The sequence below is a fragment of the Ischnura elegans genome, chromosome 1 (genome assembly GCF_921293095.1).
Source record: "Ischnura elegans chromosome 1, ioIscEleg1.1, whole genome shotgun sequence".
Classification (NCBI taxonomy): Eukaryota; Metazoa; Arthropoda; class Insecta; order Odonata; family Coenagrionidae; genus Ischnura; species Ischnura elegans.
In genome coordinates, this window is record NC_060246.1 from 140,963,402 (window position 1) to 140,981,250 (window position 17,849).

General features: G+C 36.9%; 1 protein-coding gene across 1 annotated transcript in view; it reads right to left on the reverse strand.

The window, feature by feature from the left end:
• Nucleotides 1-293: 293 nt before the first annotated feature.
• The window catches only part of LOC124165592, a 78,715-nt gene continuing 61,159 nt past the window's right edge, over nt 294-17,849 (reverse strand). Inside the window, exons 2-5 of the mRNA XM_046543089.1 lie at nt 17,633-17,725; nt 15,863-16,003; nt 1,879-2,267; nt 294-758 (exon numbers count right to left, since the gene is read on the reverse strand). Coding sequence (XP_046399045.1) covers nt 294-758; nt 1,879-2,267; nt 15,863-16,003; nt 17,633-17,725 — 1,088 coding nt within the window. The remainder of the gene's footprint in view (nt 759-1,878; nt 2,268-15,862; nt 16,004-17,632; nt 17,726-17,849) is intronic.

Here is a 17,849-nt window from a genome sequence, read left to right on the forward strand (position 1 = left end):
AAATATATTCTTAAGGCTAGACGAAAATGTACGATTTTAATTGTCTGAAACAATTTATCATTGAGTTTAATTAAACGAGAGCTTTGAGCGTGTGTCAGCGATACGATTGCGCAATCTTACCCATTTTGTGATGTCTAGGACAAAAAAGCTTTAAATTGTTTCACGTACCACCTCCTGAAGTATTGTAAATTCCTCCTGAAAAACTCTGTATCACACCCCGGAAACGAGGACATCAAATCTCTCTAAAGCAGTGACTAGCAGGGGCCACGAAACATCAAGGAAATGCATGCTAATCATGAGGAATATACACCATGGCCCGTGAAAGCTTCCATGAACTTGCCTTCCTCCTCGTCATCTTCGTCTTCATCGTCCTCTTCCTCGCCGTTGGACCTCTCCATCTGACGCCCTCCGTAGTGGGGCGAAGGTGGAGTGGAGTACCTGTAGGCCATTGGGGGTCCGGGCGAGCCGCCGCCGTGGCACATCGGGCCCTGGCAGTGCATGGCTGGGGGGTGCCTCCGGCAGGGGGGCGGCGGCGGCGGCGGAGGCGGCGGTGGGGGCGGCAGGGGCAGCGGCGAAATGCGGACGGGGCCGTCCTCGGATGGAGGGGGCGGGCCGCCCCCGGAGGAGGCAGGGGGCATTAGGCGGCAGGTGGCGTGCATAGCGCGCGGGGAGCGGCCCACCGCGAGCGAGGGGGCGGGCGCCCCGGGCGTCGGGGGTAGGAAGGCGGGGTGCGGGGGCGGGGGGCCGCTGTATGACACCTGTATGGAGTGGACGAGTCACAAACACGAATGAAAAAATGATCCAAATATTGGCAAGAACATGCGAATTATAATCGTTTCTCATAATGTAAGCACACGATTAATTTTCTCTTGAATACCATTATTCCTCATTAACACTGCAAAATTGCATTCACCATCATACCATAAGGATACAAAAAATTATGATATATAAGTCAAATCAAATCAATTTATTTGTGACAACAATTTTCATACTAACTGCAATAACGGATCAGTTTTACTAACATTCATTTCCTCAGAATTTCCTCGCGGAAAGATTTCCTACGGAAGAGGGGAAAAGAAATTGAATCTGTATATATACATTTTATAATGAAAGTGAAACAGATTCATAGTTTTCTATCTTTATAGAATCTTTAGTATGGAAAATTATGATTTGAAATGATAACATGAGGGAAACCAAATTATAACGGATTATTCATATTTACCGTTTAGCTAACTTACGGTTATACTTATTTATACATGTGGTACACCTGTTTATTAATTATTTACAGATTTCAATGGAATTTCTTTGGCTTTTAACTCCACGCACGAATGAATAGGTCTTGAAAAAAACTAAATCGTCATTTACCATAAGTAAGCGAGGTATGAGAATTAAAATATAAAGGAAATTACATACTTTCACTGATTTCCATGTGTTTTAATAACGCGACCAGATACGACATAATCCATCGACTTTAACATCTACTTGGCAAGTATCCGCAGTTTGTGGTGATGGTCCTCTCGGACTATTAGAGCATAAAAAGGAAAAAAAGACGGTCATGTGCTGGGGTTGCCTTCTCCCAACAAAGCTTACCAAAGGGGTCATCGCAGTAGTCATACAATTGACGAAATATGATTTTCAACTGACGTATTGAGGTATTGGTGCAAATATTGATCACTAACAATCGTTCTCTACTTAAAAGTGTGGCCACTTCGATTGAAAAAAATGATAAAATTTTGTTAGCATCAAAATTTCAGGCTAATCCGCTTTGGAAAAAATACAATATAATATCAATGCGGTTCGCTAATTTTTCCCGGTTATTAAAATTCGCCTTGAGAAAAAAGTGGAAAACTCGGAATCGTATTCTATGCACCCACTCACCTGACATCCAAGGTCGGGCGGGGGCGGGGGGCAGCCGCCGGGGCAGACAGAGGCGCATGGGGGCAGCGGTCGGCGGCGGCACGCCCAGCCGTAGTAGGAGTTTGGTGCGAGGGGCGGCGGGGGCGGCCGGGGGCCGTAGAGCAGCTGGTGGTGGCGGCGCGAGCGGCCCTTCCGACGCCACTCGGCCTGGTGCCAGTAAATGTAGAGGAATACGGCTGCTGTGCCCGCCAGCTCCGTCGAGATGAACCCGGTGACCACCAGCAGGAAGCTGTAGCCGTAGCGGAAGGTGAACATGGGTGGGTCGAGCGTCGATCGAGGCCGCAGCTTGCTCCCGATCTCCGCCTTGAAGATGCTTATGTACATGACCAGGCCAATGAGCATCAGCAACCCTGCGAATAAGAGGATTTTATTAGTAGGCCAAGTGCTACCCATCGCTGTTACCTCGACTTACGACTATGGCCATTAAAGTTTGGCAATTTTCAATAGGAGAAGAGGGTTCGAGTCCCGCCTGGGTAGGATGCCCCTATCCAGAGCATGGTTATTCCTGCACGTATAAATGTTACATCTGTATAAAACCCCAAAAAAACAACTCATATTTGCTATTTTCGATGACCTGGGAATAAATTCATAAATTGGCTACAACTTCCTTCCGATCTTCACTTTGAACATGCTTATTAACATGACCAGGCCATTGAGCATCAGCAACCCTGCGAATGGAGGGTTTTTCTTGGTAGGTCAAATACTACTAATCGCTGCTACCTCGATTTACGTCTATTACCAATAACTTATGACTATTTAACGGGGAAATCTAAATAATTGGCAAAAACTTGCTCCCTATCGTCACCTTGAAGTTTCTTATGCACATGACCTAATCGATGAGCACCAGAAACTGTGAACGGAATAATTTCTTCGTGAAAAGGTTACTTTAATAATTTTTCATTCAATATTTTGGAGTAAACGTGATAGCCTATTTTAAACTCCAGTTACTAATTTTAAATTTCTATTTGAATTATTTTCATGCAGTGATTAAAAGGCCATGAGGGAAGGTAATGTAAAGAAAATATAACATTGAAAATACAGCGACTGCGGTTATGCTAAAATACTTTAAGAGAACGGAACACACATAAACATGATCACAATGAAGAAACCCATTCTTTCCGACCATATCAAGAGAACCCTGAATTAATTGTATAAGCATATAAATAGCATGTAAAAATGTCTATTCTTTACGATGAATAATGTGACACAAAATCCAACACACCGCAAGACATATATCGAGACAAAATTAGCTTACCTAAAATAACTTGATGGTTACCTTTCAGCCAACGGGCATTAGGATGAAAAACCTTGAATAGTTGCTCAGAAATGCTTAATAACAGTTTTTATTTATTTATTTCAAGTCTGATACCAATATTTATCAAATCTCACAATAGCTGATATTTTCTCTTACAGCGCCCGATCTTATTTTTGTTTTGTGTTCCAAGTCAGTTTTCAGGGTAAAATTTTGAAGAAACGGCTGAATTTTAGAAGAAAATGTGCATCAAAACTCTAAATTCATTATAAGGTCAAGACGAAAGATGACTTACCTCAAGATAAATCTGATCTTATTGAAGAGCAATAAATCAAGGGAATATAGATACTTCTGAGCAAAGGATCATTCTATGAAGACCAATTATAAATCAGAGCATCACATTACTACACAAAGATATCGCATATTTGACAGGTCTACTTCATGGAAACGCATAAATTCATAGTTAAAAAAAAGGTACTGAATGGGACAGGAAAATATTTTGTGCACTAAAAAACTCAATGTTCAAGTTCTGGCAGACAATATCTCTTTTTGTATAATTTATTTTGACCCATTTGATAATTTATTTTGAATATTACTCACTTCAAAGCTATTGACGTGGGCTATGAATGAAATAGAAAATGCACCCAGACGCCTAAATACTATACTTGAAACACAGAGAAATTCTGCATCCACGTAGCATTGCCTCTCTAATCTCAAATCTCAAATCTCAAATTATATGGTAAAGGCAGAGTGGAACAGTGTGCTCCCATGAGCGTAAGGGCCGCTACCTCTGTGTGTGGTCACCCTCGCCGCTAACGGATGGATGCTCATCCTCCACCTGTTGGTCCCTGGAGACAAACACACGAGACCGCTACCGGTTCAAGTGACCCTGGCACGTTTCTGATTACCAACCATCCATGCAAAGCCTCGAGAAACCTATAAGCATCTCCAATGATAAACATAATGCCCCTAATCCTAATACTCGCTCATATTCCCACGAGATAACAAATCAACCACTACTCACGCTTCAAGCCCATTACGGACTTTTATATTATGCTTATAATACCTGTGCACATGCGCGGATTTAGTGGGGGGACACAGGGACACGTGCCCCCCACCCCAGGCGCTTAAGAAATAGAATTTTTTTTTAACACGGTTATCATTACGTTCGTTTCGTTTTTAGTATTACGGAGCCTCAATCATTAAATTTCACCCTTATAACATTCATATTAAAATAAGGAGAATATTTCTTACAGTAATTGCTGTGCATATCCTGTTTTTAACATAAAGTATGAAAAAATGGTTTGCCTGTTAGACCACTGTGCCTCCCAAGAAAAAATTCTGGATCCGCCCCTGCCTGTACACTGAGGATAAAATCCCTAATTTGTTACAAGTATGTATCATCTTCATGGTTATTTATAAGTACATGAGTACATGGAACTTGAAAAAATACTTGGGTGTAATATACTGATAGTGAGATTTGTTTAAAAGCAAAGTGGGTAAAATTAAGACACTCTCGATCAATATTGGTAGTTTTCTCAAAAAAATACTTAGCTTACTGGCTTCAAAATATTTTAATTTGATTCTTGAAAAAGGCTGTCCCAATAATATGAAAAAAACTGCAGATTAGGCAAGCAAAATATTATGTGTACTTAAAAACTCGAAACGTAAATTTTTGTAGACAATTTCTCATTTAATTTAATTTATTTGGACCCACATTTACAGTATTATGAAGGATTCTGGCAGATATTCAAATGGGAAAATCGATTTTTGGTATTTTTTTCAGTATTCAGCCACTAACTTTAAACTTATGTCATAAGTTGCCAAAAGTTGCTTTCCTCTCAAAAGTTTGAGATTATTGGAGAAATCACGGAAATGGGAAGCTGTTAGGGCTCAATATGAATAAAATGGATCAGAGAGTGACGTGTACAACTTTTCACGCACCTTTCCGTGAAACTTGATAAATTTCTATAATTTCTCATTAGAAACTTAAGATGTAAATTGTATTGGCAGATTGAAGGATTAAGAAGGTTTATGATATGTTTTTAATTTTGCATAAATATTTTTCAATCAAAGAACCATGCTCAGTTAGAATTCATAAACGAAAAAAATCACTCCAGTCAAAAGTTTTTGGTGATAAGTTAATTTTTCATATGTTAAAAGTTTTAAAACTCCTTTTATTTAAAAAGATTCGAAGTAACTTAAATATTTATATTCAAAACATTTATGGATAGGTATTTCATAATCTGTGTGACGCTTTTCAGCTGCGTAATATAAAGCCAGTTATCCGGAAATGGATCATCTTGACCCGGCTGTCTTGGCGCGGGACTTCTTGACGTGAAAGTGGGAGCATAATCGTAACTTTTTCTTCTCAACAAAGTTCGATTGTTTTTGTCATCCTATAATATAAAAAATATTTAAATAAATATAATTTTGTAAACTTTAGGACTTGCTAAGTGTGTATTTTTATAATTTTGAAATCAATATCAAATGACATCAAAATAATACACAAAAATAGGTATTTTTTTAAAGAAATAACTGTGTACAAAAAATACAAATGGGCTGGAGAATGTTTAGAGTACACCATCAAACGTAGAAGTAAACATTCTCGTCAAGACGATAGGGCTCCTCATATTCGAGTGTTTTGCTTTTTTGTACGGACCAAGTAGAAAAAAGAAATAAAACTCCTTCTCGCTTACTTTTCTTCCAAATATTATTTTGAAGTTGTATTAATTGAGCCATAATGTGATGAGGTACCTTCATTTTTAGTGACATTTTAATATTGTAGCATAATGAATTAGTAAAATTATTACCTCTGTATCCACAATAATGTATAAAATGGAAGCCTGAACCTTTGACAAACTAAACTAAAAAGTTACATTACACATTTAGACACCTATGATTATACCATGTGGTGTAAGTGAGGCATTTGATCATGCGTAAAATGCCACCACAATTCGTAAATATGAATTTTACGGGTTAAACATAAAGTACCATTGTATGTAGAGCCATTTATAACCGTAAATCGTTGGAATGCATATTTTAAATCTGCTTGCTCATACGATCGTGGATGCTAAATTTTCGGTCCGAAAGCCTTAGCAGCTTGAAATATCATAGATTGAAATTTCGGTTTTCGTGAAAAACCTACAATAAAAGGAATAAGCCTTAACTGATAAGAACCTACGAAAAGACCTTTAAAAAAGTGGAGTACGTACAATTATTGTACAATTTTAGAAAACAAGGAACCAGTTCACACAAAAATTGTAAGTACGAGGGCGGTTTTTTTTCAACCTCGGATCGCTCAGCAAAAATACCATACAAGCAACAGGCGGGAACTGCGCTGATAGGGCCACTGCGCATCCTCCGCACCAAACTCTCAAGTAATTTCTGACCGTAAGTTGTTAGTTTTAGGTCAGTGTCAATCTCATTAACTAGAATGCCTCAGCTGATTCTCCCTCCACGTGTGCACTGCGGAGTGATAGCCAGAAAACTCGCCGAATGGCTTCAGCATTGACATGCATTGACCTTTATGCCGATAGAAGAGAATTTTTCTTTAACGCAATGTGGCAGGAGTGTGAAAAAATGTGAAACCTCACGTCCATTCCCATTCAAAGCAAAAGAAGAGACATGCTGACTTCTGGAAGTGCTCTGATCCATGGCAACAACCGTCATCTCAGCGCTGATGCAGCCCAACAGCTCTTTGAGCAAGTTCAATGGGACATTATCGATCACCCGCCATGCAATACCGACGTGGTGTCATATAATTACCATCTTCACGCTGAAATAAAGATGCGGCTTGGAGGGAAGCGTTTTCAAACGGACGATGAGCTTTAGGGCAAAATTCATTGGAGGACATTGACGGAAACATCATTGGAAGAAGGTATAGTGAAGCTTGTGCACAGGCACGACCAATTCCTCAATTGCCTAGGCCATTATGTCGGAGGGACACCACAAGTGTGCTTATATTTTGAAATGATATCATTTCTAACTATTCTCTTCGTTTTCTGTTCATAACCCATCGGTGGTTTAAAAGAAATCGCCCTCGTATAACTAAGAGATGGAATTAAACAGAAGTTGGCACTTGAAAATATTGTGCATGTATTGTATATTACTGGGATATGCACGAATATGCGCTTCGTTTGATTTATGATGCTAAGTTAAATGAAATTAAAAATGGAGTAAAAGATAAAAAGGAGTACCTATATAGCAAAATAAAAAATAAATAACCATGCTACTTTAATACTGTAGAATATATTCCGTGGCAAAATTATTTAAATAATCGCACAATACCATTAGATTTTTAGAATGTATGAGCTGATTTCATGAGATGAAGATTTTCGTGGCCCACATTACCCATATTGCCATAAGCAACCTTTTTTTTTAAGTACCACCAAAGCGGAGGAAATGCATTTCCATTCAACGTAACACTCTCTTCTATCTGCACTGAATGCTCTGAATTTCTTTCCTGGGTACTTGGTACTGGATGCTCGCTTGAATGAAAGGCTTTTCTTCATCATGGTGAATTTTGCTTATTAAGAAACTCTGCTCGCCAACCCAGCACCGTCAGCTGAGATAAAAAAAAACTCCAGAGTAAACAACTGACCCAGATTCAGGCATGAAATGGCAACGTAATTTTCTACATCGCTCGCTACGTGAAGCACTTAATCTTCACAATGAAACATTGAAACGTAGAGCTCTTGTTATCACCTAAATGGTCTTTTCCAGGGCCGGCCTTGGGGCGGGGCGACCGGGGCGACCACCCCGGGCCCCGCGCTTTGGGGGGCCCCGCGTTCGTGAAAAAAAATTAAAATATACGATAGTTTTGAAAACGCAATTTCAACTATAACTGTATTGTTAAGTCCGTGCTAGACAAATAATAATATTATGAAAAAGGAATAATAATGCAGTAATTTTTATTGTGCAATTGCGTTTGTCAGTACAGTACTGTGTCGTGTGAGTCAGGATCAGTGAGCATCTCACAGGAACGTCTAAGTTCTCTTGCTATGTTGTCAATTGAACATGATGTTGCAGCAAAACTTAACTTGGATGAAATTATCAATGATTTTGCCCAGAAGAAAGCGAGGAAGCAAAACTTTCTGTAATGCTGCTAAGAAACACAAACATGAACTTTTTTAACAATATTGATGTATATATATATATATATATATTTATTTTTAATATGCTGCTGAACTTTTCATATAAAAGACAGGGCCAGAGACAGTGAAATGAATTTCAATCTGTGCTAAGATTATTACATTATTTCATGCTTTTATTATAACCCAGTACATAAGGGTGATTAAACTTCAATGCAATGGTAAGTTTATTTTTATTAATTTATTACCATTTTGACCTGCATTTGAAATTAAAACTGCCTTTTTTCATTTTACAGTAATTGCTTTAGGCTTACAACTAATTAACTTTCATAATCTAACTTATAAAAATACGTACCTATTGAAAAAGCGCGCTTTTTATGTTTATTTTACGTTATAATTTTATGAATAAATATAATTATAAATTTTATTTGCATTATACTATTTTAAACTCAACTGCGTGATGGTATCATAACGGCGTAATTACGAAGTCTGAATTTGGGAGGGGAACACATACTTAGCCAGAGAGTGGTAGGGATTCAAAATGCTCGAGTTTGTAGATGGGGTATAGAGTTTAATATTTTAAGTGAAGGGCCCCGCACTGAAGGTTCGCCCCTAGCCCCGCACCTGCTAGGGCCGGCCCTGGATTTTCACCGTAAACAATCAATTTAATAAATATATCCCTTTGATTATATTCTAATTCAATCTCATAGAATTTCATAGTTGTCAAATTGAATAGTTATAGTTGAATAGTATTCTTCCGTAGTATAACATTGTAGAAATAAATTTTAGGTAGAAAATGGTATAGCATATAAAAACAGCCATATGAGCATTCGCTATGCAATTAAAACGGGCCAAAGTTTTACTTGACCACACACGATTCAAAGTTTTAAAGCTTACCCTTCATTGATCAATAGCTTATCAATTGACCAAAATTAATAATCTTCGTATGTATGCTTGAATTTTCTATTGCTAATTAATAACCTGCAGCATGATGAATTGTGTACCTGGACTTAATATTCATATTTTTTTTCTAATTAAATGCATCAAAAGAAGCGTATTTTTGTCCACAACCTAGTGAAACACAAAATATACCTACACAATATTTTCAAGCATGAAAGCAATTTCATATATATTTTGCACATGAATTAACGTTATATAGATACTAGGTATACACTTTCAAAGGAAATTTTAGCCATTTTAAGGAAAATGAGAAATCCCTCATATTCTTTCATATCCCACCAAAATTAAAATGGCAACTATCAAAGGATTTTTCAAATTTCAAAAGTTCCACAGAAATCTACTAACGTACTTGATGGTACCCACCAATTTTAGGTAAATCAATTCTGGAAGAGAATTTGGGAGTGAGCAAGAAAAATAATAAATATTACCGAAATCTCAATATAAAAAAATGATAAAATAAATTTCCTCTGCTGTAATTGAAATAATGAAGAAAACTGCATTTTAAATAGAGGAAATTGAAAAAATGTGGTCATTCCGCAAAAGCAGGGCATAATTGCACTCAAAAAGCGACCAAAAAACCTCAATGAGAAGCATAAAAGATTTTTCAATATTCAAAAATCAATAAATCAAGATGAGAAAAAATAAACCAATCTGGGAAGAAAATAACAGAGCTTTATAACTTGGCAGCTAGAAAATATAGCGAACGTGATTAAAACCGTTTTATTTTCAAGCGATGCTGTTGATGCCTGATTGCGATGACCGGGATTTATAATTTAGAACACTTAAATATGGACTGGGTGCATAAAATAAAAGACACAAAAACTTGGTATAACAAAAAACATGCAGAATTGATTAGGATTCCATAACCTTTTTAGTAATAGGATTATTTTAAGATGAGATTTACATGGTGTCCGTAAAATTGGGCCAAGTGCAATACAATGTAATACAAACATTTAGCTCGGCGTGCACATATGACGGATGGAATCTATGTCAAAAATGAAAACAATTCAATTCACGGCCTGACGTCGTAAATAAAAAAATATCACAAAGTTAACGTTTTCTCCGGCTAGAGGGCACTGACACTGACTGATATTGCCCACCTGGAAATGGGCTGTACGCAAAGCCAGGACATATCAGTCAGATTTACGAAGAAAGCCGCCGCTCGCGGAAATAAAATAACAGAAAAATCCGACCGATACCCCGTTGAACCTCTTGAATCATTAAGTCCATGTATCCGATACGGCCGCGCTCTGAAAATCACGGCAAAAAGCCCACCTGTGACCATGGTGACGGATAGATAAGAGTCCGATGACTCCGATTCTAGGCCTACACCTTATCAACAGAGTTGCGGGACCAAAAGTATCCTCCCGGGAAAGAGAAACAGCATGCCTTTAATTACATCACCGCTAAACATGTATCGCAAAAAATTCAGCGTTGCACTCACGGACTACTATACTACAATATCTTCGCGTAAAAAGCATAGGCGTATCCGAAGAGTCGAGGTTGTGACATCCCTGTTTGATAAAAAATTAATGATTTTAATGAGAATTTAAAAGCTAAAAACACCTTGAAAACGTCATTCAAAGATGCATAATTCAAAAAATTCCCTCGTATTTCATACTGAAGTGGATTTCAAAAAGAAGCGGATTCAGGCATAAATTTTGGAGAGCGACATTAATATCTCTCCCTTAGATACATCAAAACAGTCTCGGAAAAGGCAGTTCAATATGCTATGATGCCCCTAGTGATATAAAATTTTAACAAGAATTCACCAACCAAATTCTTTAACCAAATCTTCGAAAAGAAACTCTCATGTTTAGTAGGATTTACTCATCTTACATACTCATGCCAGTCCGATATTTATGACAGGAGGGCCTGTAATATATTCGGCGCGTCATCTATGGATGAAGGGAGATTTAAAAATGTTAATCATTAGACTAATGAAAAATTTCCTTTACTATAGGAGGGTCTTTCCATCTTTTCAATGATGTGATGCAACTTATCTTTAGCCAGTTGGACACTATATTGAGAATTTAAACACTTTCAGCACAATTTTGTACATTTCGGGTGACTTCGTTAAGTCTTCACCGTGGCTAGTCGCGGTATACTTAAATTAGCCATAAATTTGTCGATTGCGAGTGAACCTTTTTTGTAGTTAATGCTGATCCTGGTACTCGTGGAATTCTGGGAGGTCTCATCCATTTAACGGAAAATATTAAGTCTCAAATAGCCGGCCAATACTTTTAAAAATATTCATTCACCTTCTCTCATTCCACGAAAATTCGCGGCTACGGTATTCCGTTTTTATTCTTCAGAAATCGACGCCCTTTCGTCGCACAAATAGCTACAAATTAGTCATATAGGACTAATCCATTGATAATAGTTTCTCACATCGCTTTCAACTAGCCCTCCGTGGCGCTATGGGGCAGAGATAATTTAATCCAGAGGCGAAAATAGCCGAGCCATTCGACGAAAATGACACGATAATTATTTTGAAAAGCGGTCAAAACGGATGCTGACGGGTGAGTTATCAATCTTTGGAAGGCTCTTTGGGGGGATTGATAACGCACGGTTTCTGACGGACTCCGCGACATCCATATTGGTCCACGGCGTTCTGAAATCGGTGGCCTCCCATTATTTTTCCTCCGCCGACAGACCGTGATTTGTCTGCGGGCCGCGCAAACGACTTTCCGAGTGCCGTCCACCCCCAACCAAAAATCCCTCGGGAGCCTCAAACCTTTTTTTGGTCCGAAGTTAATGACGACCTTTCAATCATATGCCTTCTAAATGGAATTAAATCTGTGGCCTCGGCCGAAAGGGTCGCGTATTGGCCTCCTCTCTCTCTCCTTCCGAATTCATTCTCGGGGTAATCCCGCCGACACACATAAGCGGATGAAAGGGAATCAGTAACCTTCGAAGGATGAGTTCGTAGATGAGAAACTGAGGACCAGAAAATAATATCATTTGCCTGCACTTGAATCCAAACCCCAATCCTCGGTTTCATGCTTGAAAAGGGCCGAATCCTCTTCGGCTGAAAAATCTCATCACTGCCTTTTTTTTCAAACTCAAATTTAGCTTTTTTAAAAATTACATGAACTATTTTTTAATCCTTTATGACTTCGGTTGCACATATAAAGAAAGATTTCCTATCCAGAATTTTATTTTTGACGGAAAAAAAGAGTTCTCGTCTTATCCAGTCTCTACTATCGAGGGAAAAAAATAGAAGACCTAAATTCAGCAGTTTTCATTACATCACATCTCTAGAACTCTCGTTACTGTTAAATCTCGTTGAGACTCATAGTTGAGAAACAAGTGAAGAATGTAGCGAGCAAGGGTCAATATTTACTGCAGTTTAGTCTTCAAAGATAATTTTCTCAAAAAATAGTGAATTATCAAAGTGAAATTGATAAAAGATATTTAAAACTACTGCCTTTGAATCGTACGCTAAAGACACAGTTTGGAAATCAATTTTCCATGTAAATTTTACTAAATGCCAAGCTTTTTTTTCCAGCTGGGTACATTCAAAGAAGCAGAAATTCCATGCCATAAGTGATCAGCATTGGAATATTTATCGCGGTTAATGGTTTTACATTAGGTTAAACTGATTCAAAGAGTCATTTGTTATTTCTATACTATTTAAAAATAAAGGAGCCTTTACTCTCTTAGCTACAACAGCCGGCTTTGCAGCAATTATGGATTTAATTTACACTAACTACTTCTCAGGGAAAGGCGTAAGACACTACAGCATAATTTCATCAGAATTGCAATGAAACCTAAACTGCTAATAATTCAGTTACATGGTGCTAAGTATTCCTTACTATGCATATCGATAAGCTACATTAATATCCTTAAGCCTAATTCCATGTAAAATTGAATAATCTTTATCCCTTATCTATCATTGTCAGAAACAAGTGTATTGTTGATATTGGAATGAAAAAAAAGTTCACTAGATTCACTTTCGACCCATCACGTGTGGCATACGTGTGGAGAGGTTAAAACATTGAGCTTAAAAATCGAATGGCCAGCTTGCGTTCACTGCTCTCCTGTTTGTGGTCAATATATTAGAGCCCGTTGCATCCAATAGCGGTAGGCCGAACCTCTATTTCATTCAGTCATACTTCGTACTTTGTGTGTGGGTCAAAACTAAACCGTTTGAAGGTGAAGCACGTGGTCCCTCCAGTGCGAGACAATATCTGCGTTTCGTTTCGTCCCAGAGTTTTACTTTAGTTTCGACGCGAAATGGTTTTTACTCCGTTCGTCCCTGAGTTTAGCTCCCAGGGTTAAAATCCATTTCGTTTCTATGTTTCGCTCCCGGGAACGAAACTATTAAAATTTTCCTGGTTTTGACTTTTGTTTAGTTTCGATTGCCATCCCTGCTAGTACGGTCATTTTAACGATCAAACCAATGGAAAACAGTAATTTACACTGGCCTTTGAAAAAAGTTAACCGAAAGTATGTCGTTAAACTCAAGCTTAGAAAAACATAAACTTGTTCTTGTAACGAAACAGCTTTATTTGTTCAAATGAACTTGTCTCAATCAATAAAAAGAAAGGTTCCAAAAACCGAAAGCCTGTTGATTTACTGTCCGATCATTTTATCATGCCAGCATTCATGTTTTCCCATTATTTTAAATATCCGTATTTACTGATAAAACACTTAATACGGTAAAATATACTAGGCTTTTTACGAAATTACCCAAAATCAATAAATTCCATTTCTACCTCGCGGCATATAAAGTGAGAACGAAAAATTACTCTGAAGAATAGAATCTCAAAATAAAGGAGAGCCCAAACTTTTTACGTCGAAAACATTTTCATTCTGAAATGCGCAAAATGCTTTCCTCGGCGCAATATGATTATTTCGCAGAACGAGGAAAACATCCGGGCCTAACCGAACCGCAAAATCATCCATATTTTTTCTGCAACCGATCTTCTAGCACAAAAATAAAAATATTTTCCGCGGAAGATTCAAGTGATTCGGCTCGAAAATTATGAAATGCCGAATCCGGTTTTAAAAACCAGAAAGTCCAGTTCAGCTAATGCCTAAAATGGCTTCCCTGCGGTTGAGTTATTGCCTGACATCAGAAAATTCATTACCCGTAACAAATCACTTTTCGCTCCTTATCAGTGGAGTATAAATCTATATCCAATTTTCCGAATTTAGGTCAAGAAGAATATTTATGGTACTTCAATGGCTAGATATTTGAGGTTTTAAGCTAAAAATAATTAAGAAATAAAGGTTCACCTAGGTTTCATTAACTGAAAAATCAATATTTAAAAAGTCTAATCCCAAACCCTCGTTTTTCCCTCTTATGAGTAGAAAAAAATAATTTAGGTCAGTTTTCATTACACGAACGGTTGTCAAAAATGCAGTTATAATTTGAATTTTAATTGGATTGAAAATTGTGTTGAGTATTTGGAAATTACTATCATCAGTCACGAATAATAGTACATGATGTGAATGGATTTTAAAGGATTTTTAAACCAGAATGGTTGCAGCAATTTATCGACCGGGGTGAGATCAGGTAAACTAAGTCGGGATCATGCGGAAAAAATAGTTGAGTCAAAAAACGGGAAAATAGAAATATCCATCTCAATTTAGAATTATTCCACTTTGTAATAGGCAACTTACGATTTTTAATTTTTTTCGTAAAAAAGTAAGATCATCAATGAAAGGCTTGGATCACCACAAGCTCCACCAAATTGAAAGTATGGAATACAATATGAGAATTCTAAATGAAGAGCTGGCTTTCAGTCGTGATCAAATGAATGGTACGATTCAATTCCTCGTGACGCTGAAATTCCAGGGCATTTGGGGGATATGACCTCGTGCAGGCGGTTGCGTAATTGAAATTGGTGGAATTTTGGGTCACAGAGCTAATAATTTTCACCGCAAGTGGAAAGTTAGCATTTATTCATGGAATTTCTATTGGCAATGAGGTGGAATAGAGCCTAGTTTATCCATTCCGTGGTTTCATATCACACTCGAATCATGGTCGTAAATGAACGATACAAACTGATGCACTTAATACGTGAAAATTAGGCTTTAGAACTCGGGAAGTTAAAAGCACTACCCACAACATCGTTTCAACATAACCAGAGTGATAACATTATTGCTAGACACAATTGTGGGTCCACGAATAAAGCACGAGGAACTCGTGAAGGTGTTTAATTTGTTGTCACACATTGTGATTCTTATTTTTATAGTTCTTCTTGTGATTATCACCGACAGTTAGTGATTATATCTCAGATATTCGTCAATAGGATATCGAAATACCAATTTAATTATTTTTATACTATTCATATTAATTATATTTTAATTAGTTAATTATATATTTTAATTATTAGTACAATATTATTTTTGTCATTGTATACTATAAGTATTCAACAAGTGAACTCCGAAATATCGCCTCAAAAATTCCAAAGCTCATTAATGTAAGCCTCTTCAAAGATACAATCTATCTAGCTTATTTGATCAGTGCAAGAATTTGAAAAAGAAATAACATTAAATGTAAAGAAAAGCATTAAAAATGTGTGATTCAGTTACACATAACAACTAATTGGGCTAAAAAGGCATAAATGTATTTCATAAAACTTAATTCCTTAAGTAATATGTTAGAAATACATAGGTGTTCACCTACCTGATATGATGAAAATTACGCCTGATATGAAAGTGAAGATCCGACGATGTCGCGCAAAATGTCCGAAGCAGCAGCAGAACTCGCCGAGGAACAGGAGAGCGGTTGCAAGGAAGAAGAAAGCCGCCGATTTGGTGACAGCGTCTAGGATAAGGAAAAAAATAATGCTAAATCTGAGGAAAATAGGCTATTGGTATGCAGCATAATTCCTTAACTATAATTTAAACGTATTTCATGATAAAAAATTAATTGGAACTCATAGCGCAGCGGAAAAATAAAGATTTTATTAATCGCACAAGTTTATTTAGGGTAAACATGCGTGTAAAAGTATTTTAACTACCTGAAACTTAAGTATATGCAACGATAAAAATGAAATTTGTGGAAGGTAGCCATTTAATTGTCCATGTAATACGGATATTTATATTAAGAAGCATCTCTTACTCCATGAAAAGTGTATGTATCCTTATCCTCACATCTTAGCTTGAAAATAGCATTTTTAACCATTAAGGAGCTAAAATTTATCCGAATTAGACGAAAAAAATATTTCAATGTCGCAAACTCAAACATTTTACAAATTTTACCCGCCCATTTTTTTATTCATGCATTTTTCTGTGCTGTTTCTGTTCTTCAAATGCATAAAGGCCAAAAGGGTAAAAATATGTACTAACTACTTCAGAAAGTACAAAGATATGGTGAGTTCCTAATAAAACGGCATTTAATTTTATAAAATTATGATGCAGAATATTTTCCAAGCTTGTAAAAGAAAATGTCGTTAAATAACATAGAATTTGTCCCGGAATGTAATAAATGAACGGAAGTAAGTGTTAATGAAGGAAAGACTGTTAGATGAGAGGTTGTATTTCCCCTTCGTAATATTTACTAAGGGAAAATTTTGCTTAATATGTCATTCAGCAGATACTAAGCAATAGACAATAGAAGCAGGAAAAAAGTTGAGTATCGGGAAGGGATACAAAGAAAAAAACGCAGCAAAGAGTTACTTTAGTTATCACCATGCAAAAATGGAAATGAGAATGGATTTATATTTGGAATTGAACACAATGAATGTGAAAATGTGATTGGATGTTATAAAGTAAAGGTGGTTATGGAGGAATAAAAAAACCGTTAAACCTTCGAGCGATATTTTGCTGTCAATCAATCTAGCATTAATAATGAACGGAATGAAGTAGGCAATGAAATATTCAGTGCTCGAAAAAAATGTAATTAAATGGTGACAATATGAATAATTTAACGTAAAATTACCTCAAATCCAGCAATATGCTTGCCACATTGGGCTGATAATAAATTTAACTAAACTGCTATGAATGAAAGTCTATTTGTAATTGTCCTGAATAAGTTCATTCCGACAAAAACAAAATTGATTATACACAGAGATGATTTGTTTTATTTATGCCTTACACATTATTTATTATTATTTATTTTATTTCGCAACAAATTTTGCAACCTCAAGGATATTTTATATTTTTAAGAATGGAAACAGAAAATTTCAAATTTAAATTCACAACTGAGATTTCCATAATTCGTCACCATTGCATCATAAATTTAGGGTATATTTAAAAAATGTAATTTGCAAACATTTTTCCCATAGATTAATTTTTCTTTATAATGGGTAATGTACAATGTAGCATCTCTGAGCAGATACAAGTTAAAATATTAGATTATGGCACGGATTAATCACGTCTTCTTGTTATTATATAAATATACTAAAATACTATAAAATATTGAATATGGTTCGTAACTTTTACCAGTACTCACATGGAATGGCCATAGTAGAATCATTTGGATCGGGGCTGTATTCTTCTCTCGGGAAGTAGTCAATATTAAAGCACACGTAGTCATAAGCTCCCGCTGTCATCAAGAAGGTAGAGGAGGTGGCCAGCATTCGTTGTTAAGCGTCAATGAAAAGAGAAAGAAAATGTTGAACACCAATTAACAATTCCAGCTCTGCTTAGCATACATTGATGAACAAGCT